This window comes from Hippocampus zosterae, chromosome 17, assembly GCF_025434085.1.
Source record: "Hippocampus zosterae strain Florida chromosome 17, ASM2543408v3, whole genome shotgun sequence".
NCBI lineage: Eukaryota > Metazoa > Chordata > Actinopteri > Syngnathiformes > Syngnathidae > Hippocampus > Hippocampus zosterae.
The window spans coordinates 5,336,676-5,356,437 of record NC_067467.1 but is presented as its reverse complement, the minus strand read 5'-3'; the positions used below and the strand labels follow the sequence as shown (position 1 = coordinate 5,356,437).

Sequence of the window (19,762 nt, the reverse complement as noted above, 5' to 3'; positions counted from 1 at the left end):
TGGCCAAGAATGACGTCAATATTCTTGTTCGTAACAAATATGGTGCTAGTTGGACGCGTTTGTCATTTGTTAGAATCATGGAGGGACAATCTTTATGACATGTAGACAAAATGAAATTATTAATATAAAGAGTGACTTTTCGTCATTTAAAATTATTATGACAAATATTTGTCATGATAACGACAATAAAGATAATTTAACGTTTGACTGAGTTTTTCCTCAATAAAGATAATTTAACGTTTGACTGAGTTTTTCCTCAATGGAGGATGAAAAGGACGAAATTAATCTCTGAACTTGAATAGTGCACAGCCGGTGGGCGTGGCCTGCCACTTTAAGACTTGGCCATGGTCGCGCACGCGCACACAGCGTAGGCGCGCGCGTGTATCCTCGATCCCTCCCTACCTGCTCGCTTGCCTGATTGTTGGCTCAGTCCGGTCACCTGGCACCACTTGCGGCATTCAGATTCAGACAGTCTGTCAGCCGCACCGCAGGAACTGCACGCCGGTGAAGGCTGTGCTAGAGCTACGGAGAGCTCCGCGGAAGAAGTCTTCGCTGTTTGTTGGTGTGTTTAGTGTTCACGGATGTTGGCGAACATCGATTGCACCTCTGACCGGCATGGAGAGTCAGGGCAGCCGCTGTAAGATTGTGGTAGTGGGCGACGCGCAGTGTGGCAAGACGGCGCTGCTACACGTTTTCGCCAAAGACTGCTACCCGGAGGTGAGGACCAAGCCAGCTTTTCACATTATGCTTCAAATTTTTTTTTTCATCAACGAATTAAATCTTATATGGACCCCCGTGAGCGGGGAATTGAATACTGAACTATCGCGGCTTTTCTGGGGTTCTTCAAACGTTTCGGGTCCAGGGACCCTTTAACTGTAGGTTTGTTTGTCAACATCATGATGAATTGATTTATGTTATCCATGATGAGATCAGCATTGTCAGATGGCTCAATGAAAACGATTCCCATGATATAATTTTCCTGCAATAAATATTTTGCATGAAGAAAGTTATGCATTTTAAATATTGTCGAGAACACGTGATTTTCTGGACAACTTCTTAATACTAAATCCATTATGAGTTTATGATTTGTGTGGACCTTTTTGTCAAATCCACGTTTTAAACTTTTTGTTTTCAGACGTACGTACCAACCGTGTTCGAGAACTACACGGCCAGCTTTGAGATCGACAAGCACCGCATTGAGCTGAACATGTGGGACACATCAGGTGAGTCCGTTTCGCTTGTGTCCGTCCCCCTTATAAGTCGTCTCCTGTTTGACTTCTAGTTTTGACCCAAACGAATGATTCCATGATTACGGTCTTGGCCGGAGTGCCAGTCTGCTTTCTCTCCGTTTGTTTTCCCCTCACGTGACGACCACTCTCACGTCTTCCCATGCTCTGACTCCAAGGACAGGCGATACATCTGGGGCTGGGAAAGTTGGGGGTAGAAGCAAAGGTGGATAACTCGTGCTTATGTCCATGCCAATCTCTTCATTTTTTGTGTATTTCTTGGTCATGTTTCCACTGAAACTGGACTTTTGGGAAATACTTGCCCACAACTCAAGAAAAAATAGCAATTGAGTGACAGCTTGTATCCTGAAAAAACAAGGCTCACTCCTAAATCAGCCTAGTCCTGTCATTAAAGTACGGACCCCTGGAATTGAGCCCAAAAATTGCTGATTCAAATCAAAATGGCTGACTTCCTGTTCAATGACCAGAAGGCTTCAATTGTTATTTTCCCTTTTCTAGAAATTCATTTATTCAGGTTTATGGCTAAAATGGCTTTGGACAACTTTCTGAGATCTTTTTTGACACCGGATTGGATGGAGATGACAGGACAAGTCAGCAACTACCCCGAGTGTTTAGGCTGGTGTTTTCCTGACCTTCCAATTGGAAGCTTTTTCGCTACCTTATGACAGTTAAAATCATCAGAATTCGAGACCCCTACAAGGGGGATCGTCTACCGTCAACATTCCCAACCCAAAACTATCTTTAGATCTTTAGACGCTGCCTCATGCTCGGCCCGGGAAAGAATGTTGTTGTTTTTGCATTGGCCCCTGAGAGTAAGTCTTCTCCAGCCTGCCACTCAGCGGCAATGCGTCCCCCAGGGGCCGTAACTTAACTTAGGAGGGGCTCCTTATCACCGTAGCTAATGTCGCTGTGGGAATGTTGTGCTTCCGCGCGTCTTTATAACCCGGAACCACCTTTGCTGCCAGTGGTCTTCAATCTTTTTTTTTTGCTACCACAAATATATCGCCTATCCACAGGGCACATGTGAGCCCCCCCCCCCCCCCCCCCAATGTGTTTGTGTGTGCGTGAGTGTTACTTTACTGATTACTGGATTAAAAAAAACCTAATATAACCACAATATAAGCCACATTTATGGACATAAATCATAGCACTTGCTAGGATAGCACTAGCACTGAACTTCGCATAGCATGCTAACGTAGCATGTAACCGGTAGGGACTGAACCTCACCAGCCGAAGAAGAGGTGCCATGAACTTACTTGACATGGACATGCACTTCAGGCGAAGCTAATTATCGTATCTTCGGTAATATGTGAAAACACAGACGGCGTGCTAACTTATCCTAATTTCCACTAATAACCCAGGCTAAATTTAGCTCCTTCCCCGGCATAGAAAGCATGTCTCTCATCAAGCTGTATCACTCTAACAATAAACCAGATAGGCTTAGCAAACTTGTACATTAAATCTTTAAAAAAATAAATCAATAGAGTTCTTTCTGTAATTGAGCTCCATTTCCCCCTGCAAGATTGATCAGGTGTCCAAATGTGACTTAGAGGAAAAGTTGATAGGAGAGGTTTTTTTTTCCTTGAATCTTTTTGATTTGCAACTAAGTGTATTTGTCTCTCTTTAAAAATGAATTGGCTATTTGCTTTGATATAGATCCTAAAACCTCTGAAGAATATCGGATCCTTAATCACAGGTTGACTCCCCCCCCTTCCCCCTACACTGGCGGGCTTTGGTTGCGATCACAAAGCCTTACCGATCGCCTGGTCTTGCTCCATCTCGTGATCGCAAAGCGCCTCTGTCATCGGCCATCGATTGGCTGGATCTCATTAATTCCTCTTCTCGGATGAGAGCGAGGCATTCTGAGGTGTTTATGGAATTGATTTGCGAGTGTTATCGTGGCGCCTCTGTGTGGACTTTGTCTACAGTTTGGGATTGATTAAAAGCTGTGCTGCTTCTCTTTCTGAGGACGGGGCTGTTGAAATATTGGAGAAAAGTTGTTGTTGAAAGTGTCTTTCAAAAGGGTGTATAATATACGGTAATACTGTACCGCATCACATTGGGAAGCCTGTTGTCGCTTCCGGAAAAAGCCAGACGGCAACTTTGTCTCTCTTTTGTGCTTTGAGACCATCTGGAAAATGATGCCAATTACAAAAGGGACTGGGGAGAATTCAAATGTTTGCCTGTGCGCCACGCGACTGTGCTGCCATTTACCCTGAGAAGGTCTTCCGGTGTATATTCGCGTCCTAATTGATTTTTCAAGTAACCCTCGCGGTCAAGTGATCCAAATGTCAATGTGTCTCGGCGAGAACTTCCCTGAGGGTCATTACTGATGTTTACACTCGATGCTCGGGAGGGAGGAGGAGGCGGTCCGTTGCTAGTCAGTCAGTCTGGGAGGTTGCACCGAGCCCGAGGCATAATTGCACTCTGCCTCTCTTCTCGATATAGTAGCGCTGCCTGGGAAAACGTCCGGCTTATCGCAATGGATGACGTTTTAATTTCAGTGTATTTTTCAATATCACTTTTTTTTTCAGCATTTAGAAATGTTTTATTTTTGTAATTACATTGATGGAATATTTATATTTTAATTGTAATTTTATATTTTATTTTAAAAGTTTTGTTAGTAATATTTGTTTTATTTTTCCAATATCTGTTACTTTTATTATATTTGCCAAACAAATCACGTGAATGAATGCCAGATGGAATAAATTGAAAGTCAACAAACACATTTTAGTATTTAACCCTTTCGTACGCTCATTAGCACCACCGACTGGCCTGGAGTGTATCAGCATCTGTCTACCACTCTTGTATTGACTGTCATTGGCGTCTCAAGGTAAAACACCCTCATAGGGGCGCTTTGCTTTCCCTGCAAAGTGGCGCCAGCCTGACACCAGGCAGAGTGCATCAGCAGCTGGCCACGTCCCTCTGACATTCCTGATGTCTTTCTACTCGCATTCCCAACGCATTCCGGTATTTCAGACAGTCTGAAGCCTGTGCAAACAGCGAACAGAGCGGACGTTCAAACAAGCTTCATCCCGGCGGAGCACCCCAGGGTGCTACCATGTGACCTGACGCAATGTAAGCAGACACACAGAAACTGCCACTGTGACCTCATCTTGTACTTCCCTTTTTTTTACTTTTTGGGAAGAGGAGATTATGTTGTTTTGGGTTCATGATAATTTTTTTTTCAAATGCGAGTTTCGGAGTGACTGAGCCTGGAGGCCGCCTGAGGCAATGAGCGCCGAATGACACGTGTTTTGACGACACGGGGCAGGGAAAAAAAGGTGTGACACTGTTTAAAGGTTTTGCTCATTAACATTCGGCACACTTGACTGAGATTCATCTTATCCAATTTAAAGATGGAAGATTTGTATTTTGTTAAAACCATTTTCTCATTTGGATATAGTTATCTTTGAGATAAGAGAGTGAATAGCACAAATCTGCATATAGTTGATGAGCCTCCAAAATGCACTAAGATTTTTTTTTAACACCCCAAATTCTTGGAAAAAAACAAGGATAAAACCCCAACAAGCATTTTTCACGAAAATTGAGGTTGCCCGCAACCCCCTAAAATTAAAGTTTGAAAAAAAAAAGGTGAATCTGTGCCATACAGCAAGTCTGCGATGGTCTGCTATATTCATCAAGCGATTTACACTCTGTATTTAAAACAACCACATAGCCTATCTTTCCGTCCGGTAGCTTAACGCTAAAATTAACTTTGCATCCCTGTCATGCAGTGCTCTCAACCTTTAAACAAATGGATTGATCAGAAACAAAATTACAGTACTCGCACATCATAAATTCTTTATCCATTGGGATGAAGGGCTAATATTAGTGCCGTACTGATGAGCTGAGGAGTTGAGATGTTTCACCGTCGAGTGCAGGATTTTTTATTCTAGTCTTATACTGGCCTTGCATGACCAAAGGAGCACGCACACTGGAAAGATCAACACAATACAGTCACGAGCATGGTCACGGAACAAATCAAACTGATTTCGGAAGGTACCATCGTATATACATTTTGGATTTCATAATTTAAAAAAACAAAGAGCTCTAAAATAAGTCAACCTGTTATTCCCCCATCGACACACTTGGCTGGAGTTTATTCAACTGAACAAAATAATTGAAATTGTTGTCCCATCCACCCCAAAAATAAATAAGAGAATAACACATTCTGCAACGCTTCGAGTTGAACCTCCTCAGTGGCCCTTCATGCATTGTTAGCTTTGTTATTGTTGTTTTTATTAATCCATTAAACAAAACAAATAAAACCATGCAAGCTGCATTTGCCAGTCATTAATTTTTAACACTGTTTGTCCAGCAGTTTGCGTGCGAGCAACGCTGTTTTGATGCCGCGGGTCAACATTGAGAAGGTTTACAGAGGGTACGGTGCGCTCGACCCAAAAAAATTTCGGGTGCGCTTTTATAGATCCGAGTCAACACTGTAGAACACTATGAACTTGGAAAATTGTTGAAGAAAAATTTCCCAAGAAGCATCTTCGCGGTCATTTCGGGGCAGCGAGTGAATGTAAACCCCCTGACACTTGCTAAGCGGCGGGCTTAAAATGGAGCCGGCGTGAGCTCTCGGCAAAATCCCAGACAAACAAAAGGGCGAGGTGGATGGGAAGGCTTTGGCGGCACAATTAAACACATCGTTGGGCAGCCAGCAGCAGCAGTAGCGGTGCGAAAATGAGCGAGAATGTGAGCGTTCGACATCATTTCTTCCGAGAATGTGTTCTTGGGATGTTTCGCATCTGCAAAGCCCCTCAAAGAAACCGAAATAGCGACAACTCATTTGAAGTCTCGTCATCACAAAGAACAAATAAATAAATAAAAAACGGCGTTTGTGTTCTTTTGACTCTCAGAAGAACATTCAGAGTAAGGCTGGTGGGGGGGCTAAATTGACCACTTAAAAACACTCCAGCCTCAGAACTCTAACCAATGAATTGCCATGTTGCCATGGGAAAGGGGTAAAAAGAAAAACCACCTCCAAGTTTTGGGGTTGGCTTTGAACTCACTGAAGTGTCACAGTGTCATATCAATCAGACGGACGAAATTTTTGGCCGATTTGGCCCTGTTGCCTCCTCGGGGATGGCTGACGCTCTCGCTGTAGGTGCCGTGACGTGGAATAACGCCGCCCGATGGCGCCGTGCTATGCGATCCATCAGTAAGCCTAAACGGAGTTGCCTCCCAGCCACGCTAGAAGAGAGTAATGATCGTACGCCTGCGCTGAATCCATTTTCAAACCTCCCCTCGCCTCTGGCCTTTTCTTATCAGTCTCCCCTCGCCGCCGTAACGAGAATTCCGAGCTATCTTCTCTCGCCGTCGCTCAGCTTTACTGCCCACTCGCTCCCGTTTCCGCCCGTCCAAGTGCTTTTGAAGCGGCTAATTAAAGGTAAAACGTTCGCATTGAATACGGTCCAAAGCATCAAAGCATCTGTCAGTCAGCGCGGAGGCTCCCGACTGCGTCATTACACTTGAAGACTTTCAGATGCAAGCCCAATTTGTCTGCCAACCTTCTTGGCTCCTGTGGATATGCGCCATGCGTTTGAGATGCATGTAAGAACGCAACCCGCAGGAGCGCCGAGGTGCTTTTAAAAGCATTCCGATTACCGAAACAGAAAATGATGAAATGATTTGGTTGGCCAGGCAGAACACGATGATACGGTGTCGTTTCATTCCCGTTTACCTGTTGGACTTGAAGTGACTGCTAACCCCCTTCGGACAAACAAGTGCTCAGCCTATGCGAATGCCTTTTGGAAAATAGAACATTTTTACATTTTGTTTGCTTTAAACCAGGCGTGTCCAAAGTCCGTCCCGCGGGCCAAATCCGGCCCGCGGTCGAATTTCATCCGGCCCTCGGCCCCCGTCATAAAATCGGTGCCGTCTGGCCCGCAGGTTGGGCGCAATGGAACACGTGTTGCATTGACTGAGGTCTCGTAGACTGGTGAGTGATATTTCATAGAGTACTGCTTCCCTCTAGTGGCTAAATGAGTAATAGCATTCACTAAATGAGTAATAGCATTTAGACACTAGAGGGCATCACTCACGAGTTAACAAGACATCACTCCGTGTTTATATTGACTGATATGTCATATTTCAAATTTCTGTTTCAAATGAACCAAAAGAAATTCTTAAGATTGTTGAAATTAAAATAAAAATGGAAATGTGAAACAGAATGGCTTACTAAAATTTGTTGAACAATATTGTTGTTCAATGTAAAGAATGTCAGCCAAGGTCGGCCCCCCGACATTTTACCACATAAAATCTGGCCCCCTTGGCAAAATGTTTGGACACCCCTGCTTTAAACCAAGCCACCACAATTCCATCCATCCATTTTTTTCTGATCCGCTTATCCATCACAAGGGTCGCCGGGGCATTCTGGAGCGGATATCCTTTTTTTGTCCAGTTATAATGTTTGTTTGGACTATAGTTTTGATGGTAGCTATTTGTTTATATATATTTTTTGATCATATTATGTGACTTAACATCTGAGTTTTTGAGGATACAAGCCATCATTCAGACGATATGTCCACTCAAACGCAAATAATGTCACACTCAAAGGCATATATTCTTTATCCTCCTCGGAAAAAGGACTAATATGACAGTACCTTATGGAGTCTCATACAGTAGAAGTACTATTCGTCTTTGGTTGTGTCACCATGACTGTATTATACTGCCTCCTGGTGGCCAAGGTAGGCATACCAGAAGTAGCGGCGCAATAAATTGGATGGATGATATTCATGGAACAAATTGAATTTTTCACCTCAATGCGCCACTGTAACTTATTTTTTGGCGGGTGGGGGGCGGGGGGGTACGACATCTGTCACCATCTTAAAGTTGAGTGCAACTGTCGTCGATGAAAACGACGTGACTCGATACTGTATACTCTTGGTGCACCCCCCACTTCCCACAATTTGGGAATCCAAGTTATACAACATAAAATCAACACTCTCGATTCTAACGCGTCTTATATTTTTCAAATTATTTTGTAATATAATCAAAGTGTTTGTTTTTTTTAAATATATGACAACTAACAATATCTTGTTAACCCGGCAGTAGTGAAGGTTTAATTCCCGGAGACAGACGTGGTCTAAGTATAACGCCATCATGTCCTCCCAGACCAGCCTTCACCTTCATCTTCCACCTTTCATCCGTCAGCCTCACGTCGCCCGCACGCACCGCAGCTTCCATCATTTATGGATGACATTATTTATAAACATGCTCGCTCGCTTCCCCTGCTCACCCGCTACTTTGGTGGAAGTGAAATTGCACTGGGAAAGTAGCTTCGCGTCCCCCTCCCGGGAGAGGGCGAGGTTTCACGGTGTACGAGGGTATGGACAGATTGATAGCGCTGTGATGGGAACACGTTCAGACCAGCCTTTCCCAGACGTTTTAAGCTTTGGCGCGCCTCCCTCTTCGCCGTACATATTGATGATAAAATCCTTTTATGGTCGCCTTGTTCGACACGCCAAACAAAATCAAAATGGCACCAAGTGGCTTCCGTAGCCTGCAAGTTTACTTAAGTTTCGTCATTGTTTTTGTTTTTCGCGTGCTTCGATGAACCCGGTGCGGAAGAAGTTAATAAAAAAATAGAACTTGAATGAATTCCCACCTGTGGACACCTGTGGCTCAATCTCAATTTTCTCTTCCCGCTTGTGAAAGCATATCGAAATAAGTGTCTTCAAGTTGGGACTTGGATCATATCTTACCATGGCTTCAGCATGAGGACAGAAAGAAAACAAAAACGTACAAAGTGTTTTTTTTGGGGGGGGGGGGGGTCGGGGGGGGCTGCCTGCTGTCTCCGAATGATAGTCGGCTGTTTGTAGATGAAAACGTGCTCCCAGCACGCCTCAATAAGTGCAGCGGTCACATTTTTTTTTTTTTTTAAATACCCAAGCCCCCCCCACCCCCCCTGCCCCGCATTGTCCCCAAAGGGTGCAGTCGTGTGGCAGCATGCTGAATAGAGATCCATGCAGTTGTTTTTGAATGGACAGTTTTGCAATAATTCCAACCGAATACCCGCTGCATGGAGTGGCGGCCATAATTATAAACCTCGCTGAAAATGGGCCCGTTTTGAATAGATGGCCTTGTCGACAACCGTCCTCTCTTTTTCTCATTGAACCGCAAACCTTTGATCTGTATCGGCGCGCTTTCAACAGACAGACAAACGGAATGAATGCAAATCGGCGACACGAGACCGAGGAGGAGGAGGAGGAGCTGCGAGACTTGAGTACGATCAGAAGGGAGGGCTCAGTGGGCTTGAGGGGGCTGCAGGCGGACAGACAAACCTCCAAGCCCCATCTCGCCGCGTGCCGGCGGGAGGTTAACAGTCACGCTTCTGTTTGATTCCTCCCCACTTCTACCTCCATTATCGTCCCCCCGAGTGGCTAATGTCACCAAGTGGACGACGAGCCGCAAATGCCGGACGCTTTTCTAGTTCAAAGGCGGGCGCATCCCGCGGCGATGCCACCACTTGCGGCTTTGACGGGTAGCTCGCAGACGTGGCGGGTTCACGGCATCTTAACCCAACGTAGCTCACACCTGGAAATCATGACAGTCGGCTCAGCTCTTTGTGGACCTTTGAAACAAACGCTTTAATTTGTACTTTTAGTTTCCGCCGCATCCCGTTTAGGCGGTAAACTAGCCTGGGCAAAAATAATGAGGAAGAACTTCACCCCATAAGTTTCACGCTAGTCTGCATTGTGGCGATAGACGTTTGTCATATTTTCACTCAAAATTTTTGATTAAGTTCGACAAGGGCCTCAATCATTCAATCTTTTTTTTTGTGTGTGTTCTACCACACCCAATTTAGGCAGTTAATCCAGAAACGAAGTCATCATACTCATGGGCATATTTCTGGGTCGCCTGAGGCTGTAAGAGTTGCAGAAAAAATGATTGGATCACAGGAGGTGTGTGTGTGTGTGTGTGTGTGTGTGTGTGTGTGCGAGTGATCCACCATAATCATTTCCCGCCATGCTAAGCCTTCCTTGCCGGAAAGCGCTCTCTTAAAAAAATAAAAAACAACAATCCAAACAACATACTTAATAGGTCCAGTAAAATTGCTGTCGGGTGTCGGTGGCAGCAGCGTTCTCTGGAATTGGCGCTTCCTCCATTTCTGCATTTGCACTGAACCTAATAATGAAGGCAAAAACAACAACCGGCTTTTACATGTTTCCCCCAAGGGCAAATTACATATTTATACACTCTGAAATTAAACGGCTCAATGGTCAAACAACACTTAATTTTAGCAACAAAAAAAAAAAAAAATCTGGTCTTGAGCTATTGCAACACGCTCGGATTAAATTGTCCAGCGTTTGAGGCCATAGCGAGACTTGTAACGTCCACTTGAGGGGACTGTCTCATAAAATGCGACAACAAACGTGAATCCGCTGTGGATTTTTATTTCCCTTTTACGGGCAGCACCGACGCAACAAGGGGAACAACAAGGCTTTAATATGCTCACCGTGGTCATGCTTCAACATGCGACATACACCGCCAAACGAATTTCAAGCGAATGAACGATACGAGCAACAACACAAGTCACCCAAGCGCTAAATCAAGAGTTGCTCGTTGCATATTGTGCCGAGCGGGCTTTCTTTGTTCCTTTTTTTTATGTATTTATGTATTTATTTTATTGGGACTTGGGACAGTGCTCATTATTCAACACAATAATAAACAGTGTAAATATGTCGGCATGAGTACAATGACTTAGCATGAATGCTAGTTTTCAGCCATTGTTTCTTTTTGGGCTCCTGTTATTGTCTGTGAAACATACTTTTCGTTTCCTTTTTTTGGGGGGGGGGAGGGTCATAGATTCTTGTGTTGTTGCGTCACTGGGCTTTTTCCCTGTTGCCAAGAAATTTTACAATTTTTTTTAAAACTCATTTTGCTAGCTTGTGGGTTTAATATCAGCATTATGCAACGGAGGCAATTAGCATCACGACACGCGTCAACATTCCGCCCTTGACGGATTTGATGCAGAGGAACACGGTGACTTTTCCAACTAAAATATTTTTCACCCTCTCTTAACAACTCATTCAGTACCAGCCAATTCTAGACCCAAGTCTGAAAAGACGTTTAAAAACGTCTTTGGGAGTGAATGAGTTTGAATAAATAAACCCCAAGTTCGTTACTTTCTCTCTAATTGCCCCACAGGGATAAATAAAGTTTTCTGAATCTGAATTTGTCATCAGTCCATCTCGGTACCAGTCCGAGGCCGTTGATTGGTGACCAACGTAATACGAGATTCTAAATATACTCGATAGCTGTAGTCTCGCGTGTGCCCTCATAGCTCTGCTTCGCATTGTTTATTTCTATTTGGGTGTACCACCGGCAATAAAAACTCTCCTTGCCAATCCCTTTCTTCTTCTCCGCTTCTATTTAATGACCACTAATCATTCATGCGCTGGAGTTATTGGCCTCTAACAGTCTTCGCTTCCCCCTCAAAGAAGACGCCTCCCCCCACTTCCCCATCCGCCCGGGTTGCTACGATACTCAGCCGCCCCGGCACCAAAGGTGAAACCTCAGGGAGGAGAAACATCTGCGGGAGAGGAGCGTCTGCGTTTTCTCGGGTTACGCTTTAACCGGCTCATTCTGGATGTTCTGCATGTATTTGCCGACATTTGAGAGCGTATTAAAACCGCTTTTGTTTTGTGTGCGCGCGCGGCGTTTCGGCGGCCTAATGAGGCTGTTTGCTTGCCATATGCGCGCCGACACATCAGAAACCCTTCAGGCGAAAGTCCCCCCCCCCATTCCCGCCCTTTCACTTTTTTGCAATGAGCAAACTGAAAATGTGAATATTTCATTGATGAAGAACACAATGAAAGCTTGAAAGCTTTGGCAAGTTGCTCAGCCACTATTGAAAAGGCCTTTCTTGTTTGGGAGTCGAGATATTTTCAACACGGGTCAGAGTTTTATTTCGATGGCTTTGAAATTGAGTTCAACACTTTGGTTGAATTCAGCAGTTTAATTGAAGCTGCTATGGGAGCCGGATTGTTTTTTTTTTTTAAACTTAACATAGCATAAACAATTGAAGTATGCCCAGTGGGGTGCCTTGTGGTTTCCCAAAACCGTGCATTTCTTGTTAATTAATATGGCGCGTGTCCTTGTACAAGTCTTTGTCTACTGTAATTGAGCCTGGATTGTTTTTCTTTACTACCATTCAAATTTGATCAATTTTAAAGAAGCTAATAAAAAATCTTGCGAGGCTAGATAGGACATATTATTGTAAAGACGATTTTTTTTTTTTTAACTTGGCCTCCCCATAGAACAACAAAGCTTTGCTGTACAGAAAACATCATTTTATGATGATTGGTTGTTGAATGTCAACAGTGTAGCAACACATTTAGTGCACAAATGCATCTTCAAATTTTGAAGGTTGATGACCTGCGGACCCCTGCTAAACTACTTTGACAAAAGCGGTGCATTGGAAACTGTTTATCCCAAAATAAAAGCCAACACCCACTCAGGCCAAAGCCCCCCCCCCCCCCCCTTGCCACCACGTGCTTGTGTGTCTGTCCTTGTCTTGTTCCCGTTTGACCTGATGTTGTTTTTTTTTTTTAAACACCCGGTTCCTCCAGATTCACTTAACCTTTTCTCCGTCAAGAAGGGCAGAGCGCCGGTGGTTCTTTATTTGATCTGTCCAGCCGAAAGCGGCGGTCTCGGCTCGACCCCAACCGCCGTTTTTTTTTCTCTTATCTTGTGTCAATGGGCTGCTGTGAGGTGATAAGCTGTTTTGTGTTCTTTTGTTTTTTGCATGCTTGCCCCACTGTCTCGATGCTTCTCCTCCCTTTCAAAAGGCACTTTTATTGATTATATTGAAAACACACAAGACGCACTCACGCATTTTGTCGAACACGCCGAACACGCGGACACTACACTGAAGTGTAGCTTCTGTGCGCTTTTCGCCTCTCTCGGAGGACGTTCGGTTTGACTTTGCCAAAAGTGCTGAGGCGGCTCCCCCGGTTACCCGTAGGGGGAAATAGCGTGCGTGGTTTTCTCGGCCGACATGAAGGCCCCTCGTGACCGTGACCTGCCAATCATTTTGATGTTCGCGGTTGATGCATCCATCCCGACGGCCTCGTTATGCTTGCTTTTAATTTCAACATTGAAACCTTTTAAAGTGCCTGCCACTTCATTAGCACGATTTTTGCCTAATTCTCCGCTTGCTCCTGTCATTACGTAAACGCCTCGCCTTTTTTCAATGACTGGTCCACCTGAATGGAAACATTTTTTTTTTTTTGGTGCTCGAAAGGGTTAATTGCTTGTTGAAAACCAACATTTGCAGATTTTACTTTCCACAACAAACTCAACATCTCCGCTCGGCTCGAGGGCTGAAAAGCATCTATTTTTGACATGCAGCCCGCGAGCGCGTTCCAGGCTGTGTGCGGCATTGTTCTCAGCGGGGAGCGATAGCGGGTCACCCTTGGGGGGGTAATTCGGCGCTCTGAATGAATTTGCCGTGTGCTCGCCCATTGTTGTCATCTTATTCTGTCACTGACAAAAGAGAACACGGGGATGCTAAAAACAGGCCGCGCTCGCCTTTGTTCACCTCTGACTGAGCTGCGCTTTAACAAGTTGAATAGTTGACGAGCAGGAGTGACGCATGCGGCACAGTCTCACGGTATTGATGCCGTTGCTGTTCAAAAAGTATGCGTCTGGATGGCCACCGGTTTCTGAGAGGGAGGAGCGGCGCAGTTCCAAAAGCGCCGGGCAAAATTCCGAGACTGTTTGAGCAATGCCTCTAAAGGCTTCAACCTTTCAGCTTGGCCTTTGTGCTGCTGCTTTCCAGATGAGGAACAAAAGCTGTCCGGCCCTTGCTCCACTACGGCCTCACTTTGAGAAACACTCCACATTCTTACTTTGATAATAGAAGACCACCCTCATGCCGAACCAAACCCTGAGAAAGAGATGGAGTGTTAAGTTAGAACTTGAAGTATAATGATCTGTAAAAATATGCTTCAAATTTCGTCGCCTGCGGCGTCATTGGTAACTCAAACAAGACCTGTACAATGCGTAAGTGATACTTGTTTGAAGGATAATTGCTGAATAATTTGCTGTGCAACGACTGAGAACTGTGTGCGCAATCGCCAGCTACTTTGTTACAATTACTTGGACCATTTCTACCCTTGCAGTATGTAGTTGGCTAGCTAGCTATGCCGACGCCCCACAACGGAACAGCTTGGTGTCGTTATTTCAACGCCTAAGCATTATGTACTATATATATTTTTTTATTATTCAGGCAACCTTGGGTGTAAGTATCAGGAAGTGTGTGCCTAAATGTCTGTTGCCGTTCCCTAAATTGCCACTGTGACGTGGAGCCATCACTTGGCTTAGAGCAGCCGCCAGCTAGCTAGCTAGTTAGCTAGCTCGCCAGCTATCTAGCTCGCCAGCTATCTAGCTAGCTAGCTAGCCAGCTAGCCGTTTGAGCAATGTAGCCATAGGCTAAGTTGGGTTAGTTTCTATATATTTCGGGTGGGAGTGCAGTTAGAGATTCAAGTGTGGGGTAAAAATGTTCTTGTTAAATCCTCATCGAGGGCTTTATAATGTGAGGTTGAAGAAGTGTGGATGTTGTGGCTATAAAAACTTAACAGTACATGGGCAACTTCATTTTTCTTCTGAAGAAAAGGTTCTGGCTGCTCGGTACAAGATCAGCAATAGATTCGAGAAATATCTGCAATTGCGACTGAAGTTGGCTGTTTTGCTCTGGCCAACCAATCAGAGAATGCAATAATGCAGATGTCATCGGCGAAAGTTTTGAAATCTGATTGGTCGGAGAAAGGAAATTAAGTTTTTAAGACAAGATTAGTATGGGTGAATTCAGCAAATGAAAACAATTTGGAAAGGATTGTGTTGACTTTCACAAAACCTCCTAATGGACATCATTTTGCATATGGTCGGGGGGGGGGGGATGAACGCCGCTGGGGCTCTTGGGACAAGCTTGCATGTTTATTTCTTGCTGCCGGTACTGACCTTGTTCTCACCATATGTGACTCATTTTTGTGTGTGTGTGTGTGAATCCGCAGGCTCCTCCTATTACGACAACGTGAGGCCGCTGGCATACCCCGACTCGGATGCCGTCCTGATCTGCTTTGACATCAGCCGCCCCGAGACTCTGGACAGCGTCATTAAAAAGGTCAGTGGCTTATTTTTTTTATCACATCCTCACACATGTGGCTTGGTAGCGAAGTAACGAGTAGCAGCCTCACTGCTCTTTTTTTTATCAAAATATCCACTTGACCTTCAATCCTCTGCAGAAGGGAAGGTCAGGGGTTTGGGATGGGTGGGGTGTGGTCGTGCAGGGGTTGGGTGGGGGGGCATACGATACGCAAATGAGCCTTGAGAGATGAGAGGCCGCACACGAGCGCAAAATTCTGACTAAAGAGTGGAGAATCTGGTGGAAGATTTGTTCTTCTGACGATGTGCAGCTGAGATTGTCTCATGACACCCGTTTGACGACGGGAAAAATAGTTTGACTTTGCCATTGGGTTGAAGAATTCATCAATTTCAAATTGACATCACAGTATAGTCGTTTTGTGGGGGGGGGTTTCTATCGAATATTTTATCAAAGGCATTTTCTGTTGTGATGATTCGTGGGCTACTGGTGGGCTTCGGAGTGTCTACCCCCTGCAGACTTTGTAGATCTACACCCCAGGAACCCTCTCGAATATGTGGACAGGCTTCAGTGGAGCCTGTCAACAAGCGCAAGTGTTTTCCCATGAATCCCCTCGGCTCAGGGAAAGGCGAAGGGGGTTGCCGTGACCCCTGGCCCCCGAGCCGTCGCCCTGTTAATCTCATCGCAGGACCGCGTTCAAAACCCGTTGCAACAACCGCCGTCCCAAATTAGACTTTTGACTTGCGTTGACAAGCAAGGCTGCCGCGGAGGAGCGCGGGGAGGAACAATCAAAGCCTTTGACTGGGTCTTGTTTTCAGGGGTGGGGGCGAGGCTTGAGAGGTCACGTTTTTGTTTTGTTTTGTTTTTTTTTAAATATCACACAGGCTGAGCGGAGGGTCTGACAATGGTCACGTGGTATGCAGAATGCAAAATATTCCGTGCTGTGCTGTGTCCTTGTGCATTTGTGTGACACACATTGAGACAAGTGTTGTTTCAGCTTAGCCTCATCGGCCACAATTTGGCACATGCAAGTTGGAATCAACTGGTTTCTCCATCCATCCATCCGTAAATCCATTGTTTTCTACCATTTCCAGCTTTTGAATCTTTTCCACCATGCGTATTTAAAAGAACCACTTCCCATAGTCTTTCAGTCCGCTAGTTTAATGTTGAGTCACGCCTATAGTGCGGTTCAATGTAAGAACCAAATGCACCTTTTTAGAATCTGGCAGGAAACCCAAATCCACAGAGCCAAGCGACCCAATCAAAATGAGATTTTTTCTTTCTTTCCAAAAATCATTTTGCGCTACTTTTTGCTACCATCGCATTTGGGTCCTGAATGCAGCTTGATTGCTCCCAAGGGCAAGTCCACTCGTTTGATTGTTGGACAGAGTTTGGGCACTGTGGGAATGCAAAAAAAAAAAAAAAAAAAAAAAAAAAAGGGAAAGAAAGAAAGCAACCCACGGTGTTGTTGTTTGTGTCCACAGTGGCAGGGGGAGACGCAGGAGTTTTGTCCCAACGCCAAAGTGGTGCTGGTGGGCTGCAAGCTGGACATGAGGACGGACGTCAACACGCTAAGGGAACTCTCCAAGCAGCGCCTCATCCCCGTCACCCATGAGCAGGTAACAAGGACGCACGACATACAAGTTGGTCCTCTTTTTTTGGGGGTGGAGGGGGTCAATATTTCCCAAAAGTCACTCATGAGACTCACAACTGGGTAACGACCCAGAATGGGCCAGAGCAATAGCCAAGATCGGCTCAAAGCAAAACCGTGGAGTCGGTTGGGATGGCAAAATCAAAATCAGCTCTTCTTTATTTGTCGTGAGATTGTTGACGTTTCGCTGACCCCCATGACCGTGGACACCCGCGCAGATTCGCATGTTCCGACGCTAGAAAACGGACGTTGACAAACGAGCGAGCCCGGGCCTCTCCGACCTCCGCGTCGGTTTGAGGCAGGCCCGATAAACCGCTCGGCCGAGGCGCGAATTATAATCGGCTCGTACCGTCGGACAGGCGCCCGCACAAAAGCCGTCAAACAACAAAACAAAACAAAAAAAGCTGTCTGCCGTGTTGTCTGAGTTGATGCGGCCTTCAACAATAAACGGTCAGCACCTGGGAAACGGAGCGCTCGTGTAAATAAGACGCGTTAACAAAAGACGGCCTGACACGCTCCGCCATGTCGAACAGGAAGGAGGGGAACCACCGTCAACGCTTTAGAAGCCGCCTTCTCACCGGACACGACATTAGGTACACCTGCGAGTTTTTAAAAACACAATCTAAATCAACAAGAGGGGCAAATCGGGACTTTTAAAAAAATGAAGTACAACTAAAATTAGGACTGAGTTGCCCACTTTTTTTTTTCCTTTTTAAAAGTTTTGGTTTATATCATTCAAACTTTTTTTGTCATCCATTTTGACTTCTTGACAAAAGTAACTTTTTATGACTTCATACATTTTTTCTTGAAACATCAGATGCTCTCGTAAATTTTTTTTTTTTAATGGATATTTTGTTCTTTAAAAAAGTGAGAATTATTTTAGCAGTAAGCAGTGAACATTTTGTAGTATATTGACTTTTTTTTTTTAAGAACTGCTGTTTTTCCTCAAAAACAAAGAAACCCCTTCTCTCAACATCACGGGAATATTTTACGTTTGCATTGGTTTCATTATTTCTGCCCCCCCCCCCCTCCCAAAAAAAAAAAATCTCATAAAACCTTTTGCCACAGAGTTACAGCTTTGGTCTAAAAAAAATAAAAAATAAAAATAAGTCAGACTGTTGTGTTTACATTTTTCTTAAGAACATTGATGTTGGTGTTTCAAAAAAATATTTAAAAACTTTTCCTTTTTGATTTTAATGTTCCGGCTTTTGTTCCCGAGAAGCAAAAACGCCTTTCACCTCCACGTTGCCTTTTGTTTTGCACGCAGGGCAGCACCATCGCCCGGCAGATGGGCGCCGCTGCCTACGCCGAGTGCACGTCCAAAGTGTCGGAGAACAGCGTGCGGGACGTGTTCCACGTGACCACGCTCGCGTCGGTGCGCCGGCCCCACAAGCCGCCGCTCAAGCGCAGCGCCTCCCGCCGGGCGCTCAAGCGCACGTCCCAGCTCCCCCTCCCGCCGCTGCCGGGCCGTAATGACCCCGCAGACCAAGCGCCCGTCCTGAGGAAGGACCGAGCCAAGAGCTGCGTGCTCATGTAGAAACGATATGTGTACAGAAGTATATACCAGAGGACGCCTATTTATTATTTTTTTGTTGCACTGCAGGAGATGGAAAAATGAAGCTGCACTGTGGGGAATTGGCTTCTTTTTCGGTGTCATTTCATGTTGAGAAGAAGGCCTTAAGGTGACACGCCAGGCACAAGGACGCTGCCGTAGTGGAAGTGTGGCGAGTCAAGAGCACAAGTATCGTTCAGAATCAGGATGATGATGGTGATTGTAAAAAAAAAAAAAAAAAAAGGATTGCAGCCATGCGGCGAGTGGGTGGTTTGTTTCTGAGACGTGCGCACGTGTCGTTGACCACAAGTGCTTTTGATTGAGAAAAAAAAAAAATCAGAACCCATTTGCTTATGTTTGCAACACCGATGTTGTGTTTCATGTTATTTTGTGCCGACTCTTCACGTTGCGACAATAAAACGCCAGCTTGACTGCAGATGGCCAATTTCATTGCTGGCTGCTGTTTATTTTATTGGCACGCCGCACATGCCGATGATGTCATTCATGCTAATGCTTAAAAGGGGACAGACTAATCGCTGGAAATGAAATGTGCGTTCTTCTCCTGTTGTTGTAAGGAGTGTGTGTGCGCGTGCGCGCTCTGGCAGTGGTTGTCTAAAATCACTCCAAGTACCACTGTCATGACCAACTTTAAAATACAATTAAAAAAAAAATTGTTCACCCCCCCAAAAAAAAGTTGTATTTCTAAAAAGTATATTTATTAGAGGGCGGCCCGGTAGTCCAGTGGTTAGCACGTCGGCTTCACAGTGCAGAGGTACCGGGTTCGATTCCAGCTCCGGCCTCCCTGTGTGGAGTTTGCATGTTCTCCCCGGGCCTGCGTGGGTTTTCTCCGGGTGCTCCGGTTTCCTCCCACATTCCAAAAACATGCATGGTAGGCTGATTGAACGCTCTAAATTGTCCCTAGGTGTGAGTGTGAGTGCAAATGGTTGTTCGTTTCTGTGTGCCCTGCGATTGGCTGGCAACCGATTCAGGGTGTCCCCCGCCTACTGCCCGAAGACGTCTGGGATAGGCTCCAGCACCCCCCGCGACCCTAGTGAGGATCAAGCGGTACGGAAGATGAATGAATGAATGAATATTTATTAGAACATTATGCACAGTTCAAACATTAACATTGCAACTACAGTAAAAACAAAGTATAAAACAAACGGTATGTTTGAAAGGATTTGATGACTTAATAT

General features: G+C 45.2%; 1 protein-coding gene across 1 annotated transcript; it reads left to right on the top strand.

Moving 5' to 3' along the window:
- Positions 1–404: 404 nt before the first annotated feature.
- rnd2 (Rho family GTPase 2) lies at positions 405–19,016 on the top strand. The gene is made up of 5 exons (XM_052048679.1): positions 405–717; positions 1,136–1,223; positions 15,275–15,384; positions 16,848–16,982; positions 18,282–19,016. The coding sequence occupies exons 1-5, from the start codon at positions 616–618 to the stop codon at positions 18,549–18,551; spliced, it is 705 nt and encodes a 234-aa protein (XP_051904639.1). The 5' UTR covers positions 405–615; the 3' UTR covers positions 18,552–19,016.
- The last annotated feature ends 746 nt before the right edge of the window (positions 19,017–19,762 follow it).

Excerpts from the sequence above, each read along its gene's own strand:
- rnd2 (XM_052048679.1), top strand. The coding sequence starts at position 616 with ATGGAGAGTCAGGGCAGCCGCTGTAAGATTGTGGTAGTGGGCGACGCG. Across the intron at positions 1,224-15,274 it reads GAACATGTGGGACACATCAG|GCTCCTCCTATTACGACAAC; the intron begins GTGAGTCCGTTT and ends GTGAATCCGCAG. Across the intron at positions 16,983-18,281 it reads TCCCCGTCACCCATGAGCAG|GGCAGCACCATCGCCCGGCA; the intron begins GTAACAAGGACG and ends TTTTGCACGCAG.